This window comes from Malania oleifera, chromosome 4 (genome assembly GCF_029873635.1).
Source record: "Malania oleifera isolate guangnan ecotype guangnan chromosome 4, ASM2987363v1, whole genome shotgun sequence".
NCBI lineage: Eukaryota > Viridiplantae > Streptophyta > Magnoliopsida > Santalales > Ximeniaceae > Malania > Malania oleifera.
In genome coordinates, this window is record NC_080420.1 from 84,971,538 (window position 1) to 84,993,382 (window position 21,845).

The 21,845-nt window shown below is 35.1% G+C and overlaps 1 protein-coding gene across 2 annotated transcripts in view; it reads left to right on the top strand.

The window, feature by feature from the left end:
* LOC131154248 (nuclear pore complex protein GP210) overlaps nucleotides 1–21,845 on the top strand; it is a 138,831-nt gene that overhangs the window by 86,147 nt on the left and 30,839 nt on the right. The window contains exons 20-28 of one of the 2 annotated variants that reach the window (XM_058106901.1): nucleotides 821–940; nucleotides 4,205–4,360; nucleotides 4,516–4,578; nucleotides 5,407–5,549; nucleotides 15,365–15,776; nucleotides 15,953–16,055; nucleotides 16,139–16,245; nucleotides 16,491–16,562; nucleotides 20,477–20,552. In XM_058106901.1, coding sequence (XP_057962884.1) covers nucleotides 821–940; nucleotides 4,205–4,360; nucleotides 4,516–4,578; nucleotides 5,407–5,549; nucleotides 15,365–15,776; nucleotides 15,953–16,055; nucleotides 16,139–16,245; nucleotides 16,491–16,562; nucleotides 20,477–20,552 — 1,252 coding nt within the window. The remainder of the gene's footprint in view (nucleotides 1–820; nucleotides 941–4,204; nucleotides 4,361–4,515; nucleotides 4,579–5,406; nucleotides 5,550–15,364; nucleotides 15,777–15,952; nucleotides 16,056–16,138; nucleotides 16,246–16,490; nucleotides 16,563–20,476; nucleotides 20,553–21,845) is intronic. The other variant, XM_058106902.1, reaches the window with a different exon arrangement.

A 21,845-nucleotide genomic window follows, 5' to 3' on the forward strand; every position in this document is an offset into this window, starting at 1 on the left:
TAATATGTAGCTTGCATTATAGCTCTGCTCGTGGGCATCACCATTAACTCCAAACCAATGTTTTAAAAGGCTTAATTGAGGCTTGCTTCAAGGCAAGGAATGTCTAAAACGTCCTGAGGCTCAATCTGAGATACTAAATTCCAAAAAAGGCTGAGGCATTACATGTAAAAGCTTACGCAGTTGTACAAAAGGCACGCCTTTTGCACCTTTTTAGTTGAGGTTTACGCATTTTGAGTCCATGATTCTCAAGTTAGATTTGGCTAGAAAATTTTAACTCCTTTTTTATATAATGGGAATGTCATAATATGAGCTGACCTCTAGAACTCTTGAACCTCAACCTTTCCAAAATAATTGAGAGTTGTATCTTAGCTGTTGAAAATAATTTTAACTTTGAATGTTATAGTTATCTCTTTTTATGATTTATGTAATGAATTCAAGTTAGCAATTTTTGAATGGCCAATAGGAAGTTTGCAAATTATATTTTATTTTTCTATAAACAAATTCACTTTTGATTTTGTTAATTTTTCTTTTTACTTTTAAAATATATGCAATTTATTATGTTTACAAATTTGAATCTGAATTTTTTTTTTTTGAGAGGGTAGTGCCTTAAGTCTTATGCCTTGCCTTTTAAGTGTTAAACTGCCTTGTCCTTACCCCTTCTCCTTTTAAAACATGGCTTGAAACAATTATTAATGTTTAGCCTGCCCAACTGTTTTTATTGTTTTTTGTTTCAATGTTAGCTTGTTAATTTTGATAAGTCAAATTGATTTAGAAACTTTCTGTTTTCTAATTTCTATTTTCATTTTTGTTGTTTGCTTAGCTTACTGCAAAAGGAGGCCCAACAGTTGGTGTGTACCTTGAGTACACTAGCATTGATGATGGGATTACGAAAGTTGACAAAGCTTTTGGACTGTTATCTGCTATTTCACCTGGGAATACCGTAAGATTGCATTCAAAGCTTATGCACAATCTAAGCTTGATTGATTATTTGAAACATTGTTTATATATGAATTTTTTGGTGGATGCATGTCTGAAGACATACATGCAAGCTGTTTTGTCACTTTTTTCGTTTAAGATTTTTTTTTTTTTTTGATAAGTACTAAAAGCTTATTATTATATTGAGAGTTTACGCATGGAAGGATTACAAATTGTTCTTTTGATAACAAAGATTGAAAGAAATAATGTCCTAAATCTAAAATGAACTGAAAACTCATATACGACACTTAGGGTTGGAGATGGAGAAGAGAAGAAGAGAAGAAAAAAAATAGAGGGACAAGGCCCCATCTGCAGTCTCTTGGAGCATAAGTACAGCTCTAGATCTGCCCTCATCTATATTATATTAATAAAAAAAACATGAAGGACAAAGACAGTCCCACTTTACTGAAGTAGCATATTCTTTTCTAACACTCCCCCTCAAGATGGAGGTGTACAAATATCACCCAACTATACCTCGCACAACAATTAGACAAGGCGGGTCAAAATAAAGCCTTCTGGAAAACATTGCCAGCTCACAATGTTCTTCAACACAACTTCCCTTGCAAAATGATAGTCATATTCAATCTGCTTTATCCTCTCATGCAGCTTTGGTTGCTACTTGCTAGCAATATGAATGACAGGTTGATTATCACAAACATATCTATGTGCTTCGTTACCAAGAATACGACTTCAACCACATAAGCTCACTAAACCCATGGAAATTTCCCTTTCGCAAAGACTTTATTGCATTGGAAAATACCATACTACAGACTTCATAGTATGAGCCGTATTTCGGTATTCTGCTTTGGTACTAGATATTTTGTTACAATAGTTCATTTCTTGTCACGCCAAATAACTTGATTACCACCACAAATGTCCACTATCCAGTAGTGGACCTTTAATTTTCAATAGAGCTAGCCCAATTGGCATTAGAATACCTCATGATCTCTTAGTTTCTATTACATTTATATATCAAACCTTTTTGGGAGAGTAGATACAATTAGAATCCTATAAACAGTGTCCTAGTGTGGCTGTTTGAGATTGTCCATAAACTGACTCACCGCATCTACAGCAAAGGATATGTCATGTTTAGTGCTCAACTTGCCAATCAACTACCTATGTTGATGTTTGTCTTGAAGGTCTTGTTCAACATCTCTAGCCAACTTCACATTGGGACCCATAGGAGTATCAATTGATTTAGCTTCCAAAATACTAGTCTTACTTAAAAATCCAAGGTATATTTTCACGAACTTAACAAAAATAACTACCCTCAATCCTTAATTCACATTGATGTAGGAAGGTATAGTATATTGAAATCCTGTTCCGTAATTGGATACCTTTGTTGTGTAGGTCTTGAAGGGATGTGAACTCGACTAGCAAACTACACAATTTGATATCAAATTTACTTTGGTCTTGTGTCTATAAAGGTGTGTCAAGATTAATTCTAATGTTCTTCTTCTGTGCAATTAATGATGCGCCAGGATTAATTTATTTTTTAGATACATAAATTCTTGCTAGTTACACCAATATCTTTTATGTTTGCATTTTTTTGGTGTTATTTGGTGATGACCATCGTCTTAAATTTCCACGTTTCCGTCAAAATTTCCGATTTCCATCACCCTCGAAATCGAAATGGTAGTCGATTTCTGTCTTGCATAATTTCCATCGACATTTCAACGAATCATTTGAAATTTATCGAAATCTTGAAATTTTAGCGAAACTTGTTGAAATTTTAACTATATGATTCTTCAGAATTCAAATGAGAAATTTAGGAGTGAAGTGAAATTTCTGTCTTAATTTATTTTATTTACTTTTTCGAAACAAATATTATATAAGTGCTTTTGCAATTATATGAAAAAATAAACTTTCAGTAACATTTTATTTAACCATTCATGTCTAAATTATCATTATTTGTATAATAAATAATACTTAAATGATTTATGAATTTCAGTTGTATTAACTGAATATGTTTAATGTACATTATCTTACAAATATGTTTGATACACATACTGTTTTACAACTTTTCCACCTCATACAAAACATAGGTGTATTTAATTTGTAATATATTAGTTCTAAGACTTATATTATTATGTTTGTTAACCATTTCTGAAGTTTCACAAATAATTCCATGTTTACCACTAATTTCAGTTATTTTCTCAAATCAAAATCGAAATTGACATCGTAATTGAAATTTCCGTCGAAATTTCTGTACTTTTAGAGCTTCGAAATTTGAATCGAAATTGAAATTTAAGACCTTGGTGATGACTAAGTGGTGATAGTGGCATTGTAGCACCAATTTCAAGAGGGGCACCATTTACTTTGAAGACACAACCTGTTGATGAAGAATGAAGATGATAGGGTGGGAGGAAAAGAAGAGAAAAAAGGTGTGAGAGAGATGGGTTAAAACACCTGGTTGAATCTAATTCAGAGAAAGTACATGTTTAACTCCTATTCAGTTCAAATAACCAACTTGATTAGCACTTTAACAGTCGTACAACATGCTAATATATAGGAAAAATAAAATTAAGGAAAATAAAAATTTAAACCTAAGACCTGCCTATTGTGCCATTAAAATAATACAATTCTAACTAATTAATTATGCAAAACCAATTTAGGGCCTGACAAAGTTCTTCAGAATCAATGTCTATCAAATGCCAAATTCTTCCATCCAATTACCAGATTCCAGTCGTACAGCATCTTTTCAAGTCTTCATGGTGTACATGTTATGCCTTTTAATTCTTGATGGCGGTAACTGGCTTGGATAGACAATCAGACTGCATAAACAGGTTCTGGTTGGATATTTTGCTGAAGGATTGCTTTTTGCTGGACCTGATTGCAACTGGTGATGAGGAGCTCATATTTGTGTTGGTTGCTGGTGATGCCAGCCTGTAATCAACTCTGGATATGTTTTTGGTTCTGTCTATTTTTTAATTTAGGATTACGTGGGTTGGTTATATTTATTTGATTTGTAAGTTCAAACCTGATCAGACCCATCCCAACATGACGAATTGCCAGCACTTCCTGTGCCTTGATAAACTGTTCGCTCTTCAATTTGATGGTTTTATTTTTTAAAAATTAAATTCTAATAAGATGCATCAACTTCTAATATAAAGTATTTCTTGTTAAACCATCCATTTGCAATCCCAGATCTAAGTCTTTTCGACACAGCTCATGGTAATGGAGACACTGTCAATTTGCATAATCTAATGCTATTGCCTTTTTTGATCAGACTGTGGTCGCCACGGTTTATGGGAGTGGAGATGTTATGATATGTCAGGCATATGCTAGCATTAAAGTAGGTGTTCCTTCTTCTGCAATGTTGAGTTTACAGAGTGAACAGCTTGGTGTTGGGCGTGAGATGCCAATATATCCTCGTCTGCTAGAGGTAAAAACAATGAGAATCAGGAACCCCACACCAACCCCACCTCTCCCCTCCTCCCCCCCCCCGCGGGGGGCCAACACACAGATACACACACAAAAACAATCAAAATAGAAATACATTAATTATATTGGAGTTTACTAACTAATTAATATTTCTAGGGTGATTTGCTTTCCTTTTATGAGCTCTGTAAGGATTACAAATGGACTATAGAAGATGAAAAGGTTGGTTAGTTCTGCCTTTTATTGTTATTGCCAATAATTTTCCGCTGTGTCTTGTACAGCTGGGTCGTTGTTGTTGAAAGTGCTGGCTTCGGTTGCCTAGGCTCAAGGTGAACTGAGGTGCCCAAAGATCAACTTGCCTATAACCAGGCAAGGAATGTAAGCTAGACGCCTGTTGCACCTGGTGCTTGCTTGAGTTTAGAAAAAAATTGTTCAAATTTTTTTTTTTCAAAGGAAAAAAAAATCCTTTTTTCTTATTCTGAAAATGCCAGTCTGCATCCTGACATTATCTGTTCTTTATTTTTAAGCTCTAACAATTATGTGGACAGAGAACATGAAGTACAAGAATTGAATTTTCATGGCAAAATAGTGGGTGGCAAAAATGGAAATAAAGAAAATAGTATGGAGGCTAATCTAAGGATTTTTTACCCACTGCATCCTTTTTATTTTTTTTCCCCTCTTTTGATCATCTTAATATTTATTGTTGAGAATATTATCAATGAGTCTCTTCTTGATCATATGAACCTTATATTTTGGAAAATATTCTTCATTTTTTTCCCCCTAAATGGTGTGTAACTTATATTTTTTAATTTTTAGTGATGATCTTTATTTGATGATTTTTAGTGATTTCAAAATTAATTAAGTTTTATGTAAAATATTTACTTAAAAAAATAAAAATAAAGCTAGTGTCCCACCTTACTCAAGTAAGTTTCTGGTGAATGCGGTGATAGGCTTCGGTGCCGTAAGGGCACCTTGATCTTTTGACAGCACTGCCCTGGGGGATGGTAATTTATTATTTACTCTTTCTATAACAATTTTTTGTTTTTTTAGGTGTTGACTTTCCAAGCAATGGAACACTTTGATGGCGTTAAATATGGAGTCAAATTTGCTGGTTCAAATGAATCAAATGAATTTGAATTCACTAGCAACACAGATATGAAAGACTTTGGTTTTATTAATGTGCTATATGGGAGGTAAACTCTTATGCCTTATCGGTGGTTTATAGTTTCTCCATGCAGCTCTTCTTATAAAAGTTTGAAGCATCATGTCTGATAAAAAAATTTTCAGTGAACTTTTGAACTAGGAAAGCATATTGTTTGGCACCATTATTTACTAAAAAAAAATTAACTACAAATAGCCACTTAGTCTCATATGCAATCTTGGCTATAGGAAATGAATGATTATGGTTTCTTAATAATGCTTGTGAGTGTATCCCTTTTAGCCTTAATCAGCTATCATAATCCATAAATTGGACTTTGTATGCATTTGAGTATTTACACACTGGAAAATTAATGGTAGTTATGTGTAGCCAATTATTCATTTATTGTGACTTTTTAGTTAATGTTGATGATTTGTTTCTCAGTGTATGTTCAACTAATTATGTGTCCGCCCACCTTGTTGGGGCATAATGGCACTATTGGTGTTTGATCACAAATTATGCACACAAGAGATAGGGTGGGATCTTAGTAGAATTTTGGATGGCATCCTCTTTGCTAGTTTGCTCATCTTTTTATCATTGTTTTTTTTGCTTATCCTTTGTAAAGCTTGTTACACATTAATTTTTTTCCTAGAGCATAAGAAATAGAGAATCAGTGGCACATTGTGATCCAAAATGTTGGCAGAAGTTGAATTCCCACTAATGTCTGATAATATTGTTAATGCCAGCAGCCGTACTTTTGGAGTAGAAAATTACACAGATCTGATCTCTGTCATTCGTTTTTCCCTATAAATTCCTTTTCTATTTAATAGTGTTTTTTTGGACTGGCATTTGATGAAGGAGAGAGGGATCTCTGGTATTTGCAACTTAAAAATCTATTTGTCCAGAAGATGCGGCCCTCATGTCTAGTCGGCACAAACTTGTTTAACGGGTGAGAGAGCATCCTTAATAAGAGCCTTCTGAAAGTATGTCTGAGATATTCTGTACCCAAATTAGCAATTCTTCCTAGTTTTTCTGCCGTCTGCTGCATTTCTTCCTTCCCCCCAAGTTTGTCCAGCTTAGATCTAGTGATCTACAGCTGCAAAATAGAAGTTTGTACATGAAATTGTCGTCCAAAGGTCGGGTGCGTGCTTCACCTTCCTTTTGTCAAAATTGTTGTTATTTGGAAGTGATTTGGGTAGTCATGACTAAGAAATCAAGCTGGAAGCTTGGGATTTGGGTGGATCTGAAGTGGGTTTGAAGAGATGGCAAAATCCTCCATTTTTGGCTGCTGCGAGTGCTGTTGCTTTTCTTTGTTAGTTCATGGGTTCGATCAGTGTCCACAGCCAGCATGTATAATTTATTCAATCCCATTGGACCCAACCCCCTCCACTCCCAACGTGTATAATTTATTTAACCCAACACGCCCTCCTTTTTTTTTTTTTTTAAATATATTTTTAACTTAAGCAAGTTAAGCAGCTGAAAGCTGAAGCTTAATACCAAAGATTAATTTTTATTTATTTCTGATAATTGTGTTTTTAAGATAATCAATATAATATTCTAGTTAACTAAGTTCTAAAATTTTCTTAGTTAACTCATTTACTTTTATATTTCTTTTAAATATCTTAAATTCTTAATAGTTGATGCTTATTTGCTAATTTACTATGATTAGTATTGCTTATACATTAACTAATTAATTTGCATTATGGGCTTAAATTTCGTAATCCTTGAAGGCCTAAATTGCTATGCTTAGTTATTGTTATTTTTAATATTCAAATTTAAAAATTAAATTTGTAAAAAATACTAAATAGTTTGTAACTATTAAATAGAATGATTACCAAGGTCTTAAATTTTGATTTCGACTAAAATTTTGAAGCTCCGAAGTACGGAAATTTCGATTTTGATGTTGATTTCAATTTTGATTTGAAGAAATGATGGAAATTAGTAGTAAAATATTGAATTCTTTTGGGAAACTTTATAAATGGTTAATAGACATAATAATGTAAATTTTAGGACTAATATATTACTAATTAAATACATCTATGTTGTGTATGAGGTGCAATAGTTATGATATAATGTGTGTTAAACATATTCTTAAGATAATGTGAATTAAACATATTCGGTTAATATATATGGAATTCACAAGTCAATTAAATATCATTTATATACAAATAAGGATAATTAAGACATGAATGGTTAAATAAAATCTCATTATAAGTTTAGTTTTTCGTATAATTTTAAAAGCCCTTGCAATAATCTTTTGTTTTGATAAAAAAATAATAGTAAATTAAGCGCAGTATTTCATTTCGCCACTAAATCTCACATTTGAAATCCAATGAAATTTCATTTTCTAGTTAAAATTTTGACTAGTTTCATTATAATTTTGAGATTTTGATAAATTTTGGATGGTCATTGAAATTTCGATGGAAATTATGGAAGACAAAATCGACTACTATTTCGATGTCAGGGATGATGGAAAGCAGAAATTTTCAATGGAAATTTCAACAATTTCGTGGAAATTTAAGACCATGATGATTACAATGTAGGAAGACTACTATCTATTTAGTATTAATTTGCTTAATAGGCCTAAATTGCCTACTTGTATTGTAATATTATATTGATATTGATGAATCATGTGCATATATACACACACCCCATTTATATCACTAACTAATTGGTTGTCAATTCCAATTACATTTCTAAATTTTTTAGTCGTTAAAGTGGTGAATATTATATAAAAAAAAAGGACCTTTTGTGTAAATAACTCACTTTAATTAATATAAAATCATGTTACCAATTGAAAAGTGTTTGTAGGTGGAATAAAGGCAGTCAAAATTCATTAAAAATCATGTTTTAAAGGATTCCATCATTATTATTCAATTTTGACATATTTGTGCATGCATTAAAACAATTTGTGGCCCCTGCAATGTAATGTTTACTTCTCTTATGTCTCGCGACACCCACGAGTCCACGACCATTACGCAACATTACCTGACTGCAATTTAAAACCTTATGCTAAGTACTCTTCAACTTTTTCTGTGAACAGTTCCATCTCATCTGTTGACATCCAATTGATTTCTTCCTCCATAAGGCCTTTCCACTTCACTAAGAGCTCGTGCTACTCCTTTGATGTGAACTTTCTTTTTGCAGGATGACTCAAACTCCTCTCTTGCTAGGTTGCAATGTATTTAGTCGTGCTCTAGTTGACTGACTACTTTTGTTTGCTGTGTTGGTGATGAATGGCTTGAGGTAGTTGACATGAAACACGGGATGTATCTTCTTCATCTAGGTCGGAGGATTGACCTTGTAAGAGGCCTTCTTGACTTTATTCAATATAGGGACTAGTCTTTTATATTTTGCAAAGCAGTCTCATATCTCAACTTCATAGTGACTTGATCTGTTCCTGATGGAGCTTAAGAAGCACCAAGTCACCCTTGTTGAAGTGCAATGTTCTTCTCCCTCGATGTGCCTATTTTTTCATCCACTTGGAAGCTTTTTCAAGTAAGTTATGGTGGTCTCTGCATTTTGTATCCATTCTTAGGTGGTGACATATACGCTTTCCTTTGTACAGATTGTACATTGTGTTAGGTAATAGCGATTGCTAGCCTATCACAAGACACACAAGCAACTTTTGGACATAACTTTTTAGAATCCTCAGTTCACAGGTTGACATTTTTAAGCTATCACCCACAAACAAATGGACAAACACAAAGATTTTATGGGCTATTAGAGGAGTACTTGCACCATTTTGTCATTTCCAACCAAAAAATTTGAGTGTAGCAACTCGATAAAAATATGAACATATCTAAATTGAACAGATTATGTAAAGTACGTATATGTATGGATATTAATTGATTTCTAAAAAAAAAATAAATCAAATTACGTACATATACATACTTGTGTAATTACGTACACATTGTGATTGAGTTGTCCATAATTATAAAATTATGCTTGTATATTTTCGAATATAATATTAATTTCGTAATTATATAATTGAATTGCATATGATAAGTATAGACAATACTATAATCACATACCTACATAATTACGGACATATCCAAACCGAACTAATTATGCAATTATCAACATGCATGCATAATAAGTAGTCTGAAAAATAAGTCAAATTATGTATGTAGTTATATAAATATTTAAATTGAACAACACATAATTATGTGTGCAAATGAAGATTCAAATTATAATATTAGTTACTTACTCATAGTACATTTTAAAATGTGATGGATTAAGTAGATTAGTTACTATTATAATTAATAAGCTTGGAATTTAAATGGTTTGATGGGTTAAACTGGTACACCCATCTAACCCATTTAATAAATGGGTCGTCTATTTATGAATCATATAATTTCATGGATGTACCCTAAACCCTCTTATTTATGATGGGTATGGGTGGGTTAAAGGGTATGGGTTATAATTGCCACCACTACTTCCGCTTCCTCCAAGTAGGTCCTTGCGGCATGAAAGTATTGTTCCGTGTCGAATGAGAATTTTTCCAACTCCTTGGCATCATGGGCACCGCCATATATTCAGCTCAAGGTTCTTGCACCCTTGCTCTCCTATACTCTTGTAGAATGGGAGTTCCCCATAGCACGAACCATCAAGTTCATCTAAGCATTAAGATCCCCTAACTTGATTTGTATAGTCATAGCATGGAAATCCTTTGACATCTCCATTATAACTATTGATGTTTTTGTGATCCTTCCAATAAATCAACACGTTTAGCACATTTGGTCATCTCCTTGACGACATTGTTGGTTGTCTTAGATTGTGGCTCTAGCCCCTCAATTCTCTCAATATTGGTTGGAATGGTTTTTTATTAACGCGTCACACAATTCCACAATAGTGTGCTTGCTTATAAATTCTCAGTGGTTTCTTTGTATTGATAACTGATGGATTTGGAAGAGGAGCAGGAGATTTCAGGAGAGGGACGATATGAACAGGAGGATCAGAACACGTGAGAGAAGGGGGGGGGGGGATCATGAATCATTGATGGACTCAAAATGGATTCATGCAAGAAGGGCACTGGACTAGAGAAATAACGTGTTCCTTGAGAAAAGGTGATATATGCACTAACCTATTTCTTCTAAGTGGTGATCATAACATTTATAACCTTTTTGAGTTTTTGAGACTTGACAAACACATTGACAACATGAGCTGAGAATCAATGAGCATGCCACTAGTCAAGAGAAACACCATGAGCAGAAATTGAGGTAGCAATATTGCAAGAATTAGATCTACCACAACCACCATTGAGATAGCACAATTGCTCAAGCCTTTCTTTTTAATCCCTTCACCAATCCTCTTCTTCATTTGGAGATCTTGAATAATATAATGAGAAGAAGTAAGGTGATCGAATAACTATGAGACTTAGTTAATTGATGATGAGATAATAGGTTTGAGGGAAATAAGCATAGAAGGAAATGAGAGAACATTGCTGCAATTGAGATTGGTGTACTTGAATCATCAGGAAGAGTAACCCTAGAGTGTAAAGTAGTGGGTTTCACGGACATAAACAAGTTGATACTGCTTGCCATATGAGAGGAGGCACCAGAATCAATAATTCAAGGTGAAGAGGACGAAGAGGCAAGAAGCTTGGGTGTACATGAATGGACCATCAATGTAGAAAAATGAGTTTGGAGTTGTTGAGCCGTGCGGAGACGATTGTTATACTACTCTTGGGACAGAATAGATAATGTGCTCAACTCCCTAGTGGAGTGGCTAATTTCTATTGAACTTTCAATATTGGAAACTTGTTGACCCAAGTTGGTTACCCATGGGGATCCCAACATTGGTCAATAGTATGGTTTTCCTTGCCACAATGTGTGCAAATGCCAGAATTGCAATGAGCAACTTCTCATCTTGATACACTACCTTTTCCACATTTGCTTTCTAAACCTCGTCCTCATCCTTTAGCACTTCCCTTACCACGGAGGTAGTGCTAAACATGGCTGAATGGGAAGAAGCTTTTGGAGAAGAAAGATTTCCATCTTTGGCGTTCCGTTGGATTCTAGCATATGTTTCATTCATGGATGGTATGGATTCACTTGCAAGATTTGAGCACAGGTGGTTTGAACCTCAGAACTCAACCTAGATAAAAACTTGATAATCAAAACCTCTCTTTGCCTCTTAATCATCACAATGTTGGAACTAGCTTGTTGATAGATGTTGAGTTCTTCTCGCACACCTTCAAAGAGCTATAATACCCACAAATGGGCCTACCTTCATGGTCATATTTGAAGAACTTTTCACATAGGCCAAAAACATGAGTTTGATCTTTCTCTTGAGAGAATCTTTCACGAAGATCCTCCTATACAGCCTTGGCTTTTCTATGAAACATCACGTTTGCAGCAATTGGTGGCTTCATGCTAATCCACACAAGTAATGTCATTCTCTTTCATCGAATATTCATAATCCTTAAGAGTCTAGAGATGGAGAAGAATACAACAAATACTTGGATTTCTCTTTCTTATTAGTACACACGCATTGCCTGAGATGTAGTTGGAGGATCCAACCAAATCGATGGCTGACACCAGTACATTAATTGTATCAGCTGAAGCTTTCTCTATGGAAGCTATCAAATTCAACCCTATACACTACAATCAGCACACAAAAGTATAGGAAATGAATAACACAGAAACTATGTACAATCTGGCAGCACACATAAGCACAGAGTAGCACTTTAGAACTTACAGAGGCAGCTCTGACCACAAAACTGAAGTTACAGTCCTTTGAGGAATTTGACTACATAGTAGAAGGCAGATTCAACAACCACCACAGGCACCTGATAAACAACATGGCAATGCTGCAGTTGTTGGCATATTGATGGCAGCAATTAGAAGCAAGTGCAGGTAAAACCAGAAAATGGTCATTCGAACACCAATCAAAACCATGAGCAACTGATACAAGATTGCAAGCAAGCAAGCAAGCAATCAGGAACACAGAGCATTAAAAACAGCATCATCATATGACAACCAGCTAGAACAGCAGAACAGCACCAGCAGTATACCTGAAACCAGTTATAACAAATTCACACCAGCAAACCACCACAAACTCACAGCATCCTACCCAGGATGCTGCACAGCCAAACAAAGATGAAAAAGGGCCCCTAAACGACTATCAAACCAACTAGAAATCACATTTGAGAACTAATTAAGGGAAGATAAGGGAAAAAAAAAAAACGAGAAAAAAATGTTAAAAAAAACAGCTCCAATAAATCAAATTTAGAGGAGATTAATGCTCTGATACCATGTTTGTGAAGTTAAGATAGAGAAGAAGAGAAGCATAGAAAGAGAAAAAAATAAGAAGAAACCAAGAGAAAAAGAGGCAGCAATTTCTTGGAGCCCTACGTACGGCTCTGATCTGCCCTCCTATATACTAATAATATTACAGAAGTCTTAAGGACAGAAATAACCCCACTCATACATACTAATTACTGAAATAACATATTTTCTTCTAAAAAGTACAATAGGGCTCTAGAATCAACAATATGAGAATGGGAGGGCAAAGAGGCTAGATGCCCTGCTGTACGAGAATGGGCCACTGTAGCACTTGTTGCAATAGAGGGCTGAGTGAACCGTGCCAGAAAAGGGAAAGAAAGTAAGCAGCTACGAAGTGAAAGCTGCTTGTCTGGGATCAAAAGAAGTGTAGGAGTTGATGAACTAATTGAAAAGCAGTGAGTACAAGATTGTTGAGCAACTCAGTAATAAGATGCCAACTGAGATTTCCCTCTCTAGCCTAGTGCAAAGCTCTGAAACATATTGGAATGCACTATGGGCTCAATGTGGCTTGGTGTGCTTAAACAGTCGACATCAAGATCCCCGATGGCAAGGGACATGTCAAGGCAGGCTGGTTTTTAGTGAAGATCCCAACAACAATCAGGTGTGATTTTCCTTGACACAACTGGTGCTGTTAAGCAACTACTTGACCTAATAGCTTTAAGCTATTAGGTTGTCGGCCAACAATGTATCTTAAGCTTTACACTGCTCAATTTGCAGTCTGATGGCATGCAGATAGATGAACAAATGATGAATAATGCCCATTAATGGAATATAATCGCTTTTAGACACCAGAGTTTAAACGTGGGCAACATGATTAGAACTTTGGACCTCCAGGCAATCAGTTCTGATACAATGTTTGATTACCACTTCACCTAAAAGCTTAAGCTGTTTGGATGTCGCCCAACAATATATATATATCAAGCTTTAAGAGTTGCAAAGCACAAACATGAAGTACCACTACGACCAGTACCTTTAACATAGCCAAAATGCCTCTTCCACAACCTCCTGTTGAAACTTGGCCTCAAACACTACTACTACCTTTGGCCACAAAGGTAGCACAAACCATAGCTTGTCTGTGATTGAGAGAAAATAGACAAGGAACTAGGTTTAGGGTTTAGGGTTTAGGGTTTAGGGTTTAGGGTTTACGGTTTAGTGTTTAGTATTTAGGGTTTTGGGTTTTGGGTTTGGGTTTTGGGTTTAGGGTTTAAGGTTTAGGGTTTAGGGTTTAGGGTTTAGGGTTTAGGGTTTAGGATTTAGAGTTTAGGGTTATAGGGTTTAGGTTTCGGGTTTAGGGTTTAGGGTTTGGGGTTACAGTTTAGGGTTTAGGGTTTAGGGTTTTTAGGGTTTAGGGTTTAGGGTTTAGGGTTTGGTGTTAGGGTTTAGGGTTTAGGGTTTAGTGTTTAGGTTTAGGGTTTAGGGTTTAGGGTTTTGGATTTTGGATTTAGTGATTAGGGTTTAGGGTTTAGGGTTTTAGGGTTTAGGAGAGTGGTCCTTCCACGCCTCAGCCTCTAATAAGTATTTATATTTTTATTTAATATTAATTTTATTAGTAAATATTTGTCCTTCTGATATATTTCCAACAATCTTGTCGAACGCTATTATCTATTTTAGAAAGAAAAAAAAAATGACATATATTAAATTTTTTTTTTTAAAAAAGACTTTGATTCCATTAAGGGGGGTTTGAATTGTTGGTGTTACTTTATATTTTGCAATAAGCACCAACATGTCTCTATTTATTTATTCAATTGTTTGAATAATTGAATTTTGAACACTTAAATTTGAGACTACTATGTTATCTTCTTTGTAGATCATGAATCTAATGATAAATGATTTTCAGAATGTGTTTTTCACGTTAAATTATTATTATTATTATTATTATTATTATTATTATTATTATTATTATTATATAGAAAAAAACAACCAAATTCAATAGCAGCATTTTTTTTTTTTTTTTTATGGATTCCAAAAAAACAAATGAATGACTAAGAAGCAAAGAAAATAAAACTTGAAAATTATGTTTGTTTTCTAAGTGTTCTGAATTACACAAATTTTGATGTTGTTTTTGCTTTATTGCATGATGAGCAAGGACTTAAATTTCGGTCGAAATGTCGAAATTTCGAATTTCGAGGGGTCTCGAAATGAAATTGAGATACAAATTTGATTTTGCATAAATTTTACCGAAATTTTGAAATTTCGATAAATATCGAACGAAATTTCAAAAACAATGAAGGAAAATTGATTTCGTAAGTAGGATTCCCATGAAACTTACACCTAAAGAAGGGTTGGAGTGGGATGCCATGTGCGTATCCTTCACTCCCCATGAATGTTAAGATGACTTCGACGTCAGATTTCGGTGCCTAAACAAGTGTTGGAATGCAATGCCATGGGCATCCTATTCCCGGGGATGTTTAAAAATGCTGCAAGTGATACGCCCTCTAAATATCTGTTGTGTCATTTGTGCTTCCAATATTTTATTTTATGTCATTTAATTGTATTGCTGGAAATCTTTTTATATGTTCTATGATTTGCCTATGATCATGTTAATTTTTTGTATCTTATGTGCCATTATCACTCTCTTTAGATCTGCAGGAAGGACAATTGTTGCAATATCATTCTCCTGTGATTTTATTTCTGAATCATTCTCCCAGTCAAGGTCTTATAGTGCATCTGTATCATTGGGTGTGGTGTCTGATCTTCCTCTTGCTCTTGGTGTACCAATGACCTGGATCCTACCTCCTCATTATAGTTCATCAAGTCTTTTGCCTTCATCTTCAGAATTAGCCAGCCAATTGGAAACTCACAGTCGCAAGGGAACTGTTACTTATTCATTATTGAGAGATTGTGGAGGAAATAAAGAAGAATTGCATAAAGATGCTATAGTCATTGATGGGGACAGAATAAAAACGACAGATACTAATAATCTTGCATGCATTCAGGCGAAAGATCATACTACTGGACAAATTGCAGTTGCAGCTTGTGTAAGGGTTACTGAGGTATAAATATGTGGTCATATTCATCTGTGTTATTAAATTCTGTAATATGATTTGAATATTTGACTTTAATAATTCTAAGCGGGTGTTTATGTAGTAAGTACATGCTTTGTAGCTTTTTATCTTCCTATGTGAAGAATGTGCATTGGAGCCCTGACATACACTACTTTTGTAATTAGGTTGCTCAAATAAGGATAACAACTACAGAGCATCGATTCCATACAATTAATCTTGCTGTAGGTGCTGAGCTTGAACTCCCAATAAACTATTGTGATGTTCTAGGTATGTTCATTTGATTAGTGTTACTCGTCTCTTTGCACTACTTGATTGTCATTATTAATCTTGTTGTGTGCCCCTTTGATCAGGAAGCCCTTTCCAGGAAGCAAACAATGTGATCCTCTTAGATGCTGACACTAATTATCCCAATATTGTTTTAATTGATGATGTGCATGATGGCTATATACGTATTAAGGTTTGTTGAACTTTCTTTGGTAATATTAAGTTTTAGGCTTTTTCAAATAATAAGTTGCTGTGGGGAGTTGTAAGCTTAAGCTGTTCCCGTTTTACAGTTTTATAAATTGGTATCCATTGCAAGTTTGTTTTATGTGGACATTATGTCTAGGGGTGGATACAGAGTATTTTCTATCTTTGTTTTCAATTTAATTTGACTGGCCATACTAGCTACCCCTCACTTCTTATTTCTTTTTGTGCATGAAGGGAGCACGCCATGGTCAGGCTCTTTTGCGAATATCGATGCATGGTAACTTGCGGAAGTCTGACTACATGTTGGTAATGAATATCTAGTTTCATGTTGTTTCCTTATGCTTGCTCATCTCAATAAGATTTCATTTTCTTCTCAAAGCATTTACCCCAGTTATTTTTTACTGTACCTCAAAATTTGCTTTTTGGACCATATTCTTTTTTCTTAATAGAAAAATGAAGAAAATAATTTTGATTTTAAACAACAAACAAAAAAAGGAGAAAGAAGGATAGATCTTTCCTAAGAAATAATGTACAAAAGGAAACTGTTCTTTCCTAATAACATAGGAAACTGTTACCAAAAAGACAACCACCACATTAATGAGCGTGGCAATGGCCTCTAATCTCAGTCTCTCATAACTTGTGTCTCACAACCAGAAAGTCGTCTTAGAACTGTGTCTATCAAGAAACCTGTTGTAATCACTCTTAAATTCCCAAGAGCTTAAAAATGTCAAGAAATCTCCTTACGAAATTCCCAATGCAACAATATCCTTGCAACAAAGCTCTAACCAAGTGATTACAAACCAAAAGTCGAGTCCTTTGGCCACAATATCCCCTCAATTCATAACTTGTGTTTCTTGTATTCCTTCCAAAAGCCCTATCATTATTTATTTCAAAGCACACCATCTTCTTGCTGACTCGGAGGGTAAAAAGATAGTGTTCCCAATGCAATATTTGAAGACACCTCATGTATTCGTACCTGTATTTCACTGAGAGAAACCAAATGCTTGAGTGGACCCAATACCGTTGTTTGAAATTTGCTCTGTGAAATGCCTCGAGTCTTGCATTTTCTTTTCTCATCTCCCGCAACTAGAATATCATCAATATAGAAAACCAAGATTATCTTACCAAGCATCATGATTGTTAAAAGGTGCAAGGTGCACTGAGGCAAAAAGGGCACTTCGTGCCTAGATTGAGACATGAGGGGAAAGTGCAGCATCAAGAAGGTGAGGTGCACATTTTTTTTTTTTAAATTGTGTAGTGTGTACAATGCCTTATATAATGGATTATTGGTCTATGGACACATTAGCAGTAATTTTTAAACAAAAAAAAGAAAAAAAAACAAAATAAACAGCGGGATCCAGGTAAAATAAAGGCATAAGAAATTCTAGAAAATGTAGGAATGTATATTTTCAACAAAGAGTGAAAATAAAAAGAAATCTTAGAATACCACTTTACCTAAAAGCGGTTGTAGGCCGACAATTTACATCAAGCTTTAAGCCTCCCCCACATGTGCAGCCCAGCAGCACATGGAGAGATAAATACACAATAGATAGCACCCAATACAGGGAATGCAATAAATTTTTAAACACCATATTGAAATAAACGCAGGCAATGAGACTAGAACCTAGGGCCTGGTAACTAGCTCTGATACCATGTTTGAATACTACTTTACCTAAAAACTTAAGCTATTGGGTTTTGGACCAACAATGTTTATCAAGAAAAAGAAAAAAAAAGGGGAAGGAAAAACAGCCTCAGGCTTAGTGGCAGAGGTACATAACTGCTTTGAAGCTTGACTGAGAGCAGAAGCTGTCAGTCACTCACCAAGTCTAATAAGAAGAAGAACAAAGGACTTGGTCTGAGTGTCTGATTCGGACAAGAAGAAGAAGAAGAAGAAAGGAGTTGGTCTGAATGTCTGATTTGGATGAGAACTGAAGAAGAAAGACGCAACTTGAGAAGAACTTTAGCTTTGAGAGTCTTACTGTTTGACCTGGTCCAGATTGAGACTAGAAGAAGAAGAAAGTAGCAAAGATTGGAAAAAGACACCCATTCATTGATCCTAGCATTCGAAGGAGTTACACCATTGATTCCTGAAAATCACCCCAAGAAGGAGCTTAACTTAATTACCCCACTGACTCCTGAAAACCCTCCCCCTTTCTCATAGTTAACTGAGATACCTTCAGGTACCTTCAGGATTTGCAATGATACCTTCAGAATTTGCAGTGTTCCCCCTGCTTTCCTTCCAGATGTCATTTCCAAGATCTCTGTTATCATGCCAGGCTAGAAAGAGAGCTTGGTGTTATCCTGGCATCATCTGTGATCTGAGTTCTTGGAACAATGCTGATTCAATCAGATAAGAGAACTTCTAAGCTGTTGTCTTCGTCAGCCCCTCCAACCTTTGTCAACTTTAGGCCTTCTTCATTGCCCTTTCTTCCATCTCCCTTTCTCCTCCAACTTCTCGATAAGCAGCTTTTAAGCCTCAAGGTCGTAAGAGGATAATGATTCTTCCTCAATTGTCTCAATAATCAGCCACTGCATGCATCACTTTTCTTTTGTCATATACACCCTCTTCTTTCATTTTCTTCTTTACTCATCTTGTACATCTGATTGTTTCCTTAATGGTTGGGTTGGAATTCCTGACCCATGAAATGCTGCAGCATCTTCACAAATTCCTCCTCTGTCAACTTCACCAGCTCATTCTTGAGCTCCTCGAGCATAACCTTTTGCCACTCTTCATCTTCAACATTACTGTTAGAACGCCACTTTACCTAAAAGCTTATGCTGTTAGGTTGTGGTCCAACAATATATATCAAGCTTTAACACTCCCATGCACATGCAACCTGATAGCATGTGGAGAGACAAACGATAAATAACACCCATTACAAGGAATACATTACTTTTTTAAACTCCACTAAATAAACACGGATAACAATACTAGAACACAGGACCTCCTAGTAAGTGGAAACCAGCTCTGATACCATGTTAGAATGCCATTTTACCTAAAAGCTTAAGTTGTTAGGTTGTAGGCCAACAATGTATGACAAGATTTAACAATTAGATTTACCTGGCCCCAGGCTTGTTCCTGGATGTATTCTAGCATTTGTTCTCTATGTGGTCCCGGAGCTTTCTCCTTGTAATCCATTTCTCACATTTCATTTTCTTGTCTTGTTCTTTTCCCCCTATTGATTGTTTTGATAGCTAACAATTCCTCAAAGGTCAAATCTTCTGCTTGGTTGACAGTCTTGAATAGATCCAAATCACCCAACGTCTGTTTCAAGTAAGGAGACCTTAAAAGGCTTTACCTTTGATGTTTGTGTAATGTGTTCTAATGGTGATGAGATGAGATCTCATATTTTTCTATATTATAGCTTGAAGTATTTGGAACAGGTTGTTTTGATATTTGGCAAATTATTTGTTTCTCTAGATTCCTTGGAAACTTTTCATAGGTTTTGGAAAGAGGAAAGATGCAGGATGGTTATTGAATTGTGCTATTTTTACAGTACATTTTAATGTCTGGCTAGAGGGGAGTGCTAACATCCTTGAGAATTGATTTAGCTTTGAGCTGCTTTGGGTTAGAATTGGTTTTCTTTCTTTATGGGCATTTTCCTTTGGTTTGCTTCAAAGGATGAGCCTCTCAGATTTTCAGCAAGATTGGATGGCATTGTTTGCTTGCTTTTTTGCTGTTTTTTGTTTCTCTTTGTTTCCATTTCTCTTCTTTCTCTTTTTTCTATGAAGATACCGCATACTCCTTCCTGTAGTTATGTTCTTTTGTAATATATTTATCTATCAGATAAAAATAATAATAATAATAAATAAAACAATGAAATCATCATTAGATGGAGCAACTTAAGGTAAAACCTTGGATATTTATAATGCTATGTGCTATAAAACATTACTAGAAGCTCTTTTGCTGAGAGCTAGAATTGGAGAGTCCGCACTCAAACAAGTTTATTTGTGAGGTCTGTTTTAATCTCATTTTGTTCCCATTCGGGATTTGCCTTTTCTCATGTGTGCAATATCGACAAATCAGAAGTTAGGGGTCGTTACAGCAGAAGTGGACAGAAACACTTCTGCATTGCTGCTTCCATTGATTCGTTATTTTGTTTTTATATTCATTTTGGTGGAAATTTTTTGACAAAATTTGTTTTTTCTGTTGTTAACATATATGTTTCCTCTAGTATATATGCAACTTACAATTATTTTTAAACCTTTAATTTCTTCAGATCTCTGTTGGGGCTCATTTATATCCTCAAAATCCAGTCCTCTGCCTGGGCAGCACTCTTAACTTCATTATTGAAGGTACAACCATAGTCAACATCTGTGCTTTCTTTTCCATCTTCTTACAACTTATCTCATGCACCTATTGTTTCTGCCCTAAATAATACTTAATTAGCTTATATTTGGAGCAACATATTGGTGATTATAAATTTATAACCTGTTCTGCTTTGCATGATGTATTTTAAAAGCTTCGATATTGTTCTTCTGTCAAGTGTTCCCCCCTCCCTCCCCCGAAAACCAACAAAGAATTATTGGTGACAAGCTATCTCCCAGAAGGAAAAAATATTAAAAAATAAAAAATAAAAAAAGGCAAGCAATGCAACAGTGCCTGCTAATTTCTTTACATGTCAACCAACCTTACTCCTGGAAACCCACTGAAAGAAGAGAACAGAGAGGAAACTAGAAATGCAGCTCTATCCCACACCAATTCTTGCAAGCTCAAGTGACCCTTAAAGATCTTGGTATTGCTTGAACCAAATGCACAGAGTGACTACAAAAAGTAGAGAATTTCAAAGAAGCTTCTCCTTATGAGTACAAAAGGTGACAATTTTATGTAGAAAGCGTCCATCTGAAAGAGGGAAACCCAGTTTTCTTTGAGAACTTCAAACCTCCCATGCCACATGGACCGAAAGAGAATATGAAGCAGAAAAATATGAGCCATTTGCCTACCTATTCTGAAAACAGAGAACACAAATATACACAGATATAGCTTTATTTGGCCTTCTTACTAGTAGGGGGACCTGAGTTTTGAAGAGAGCTTAGCCCTCATTTGGTTGAGGATCTAAGAACATGTATCTTGATTTTTATTTTTAATATGGTAAGTTTTATATTTAGAAACATGCAGCAGTCAGCAGCAGTGAGGGGAGAGGAAGGTGGGAAGACAACAAATGGAGGGAAATGGTTTGAGAGTTTTTGATTGTACCTAAATTCATTTAAAACATCTTTTTATAGAATCTTAAAAGCAGGTGTTTTTTTTTTTTTAATATGATAAATCCTAAACAGTTTTGCAAAACTGACTGATCAAATGCCTTTTCTTTTTGTATTTGTTGTATCCATTGTTTCTGAAAATTCAATTGAGCAGGCCCTTAGTTTTTCAAATAAAAGACTAAATGTAATCATCACTTCTAGAAGCACAGGTTAAGTGATCAAATAAGAATTTACAAGAATAAACTCATGAGCATCCAAGGCCAAACCCTTTTATTTTACCTTTGAGAAAGAGAAACAAAATTAAGAACAATCAACTGAAACAAAATCACCTGCGCTGCAGGGTGTCAAAGAAATTAATGACTTCATTAGTGTGACCATGGTATCAAC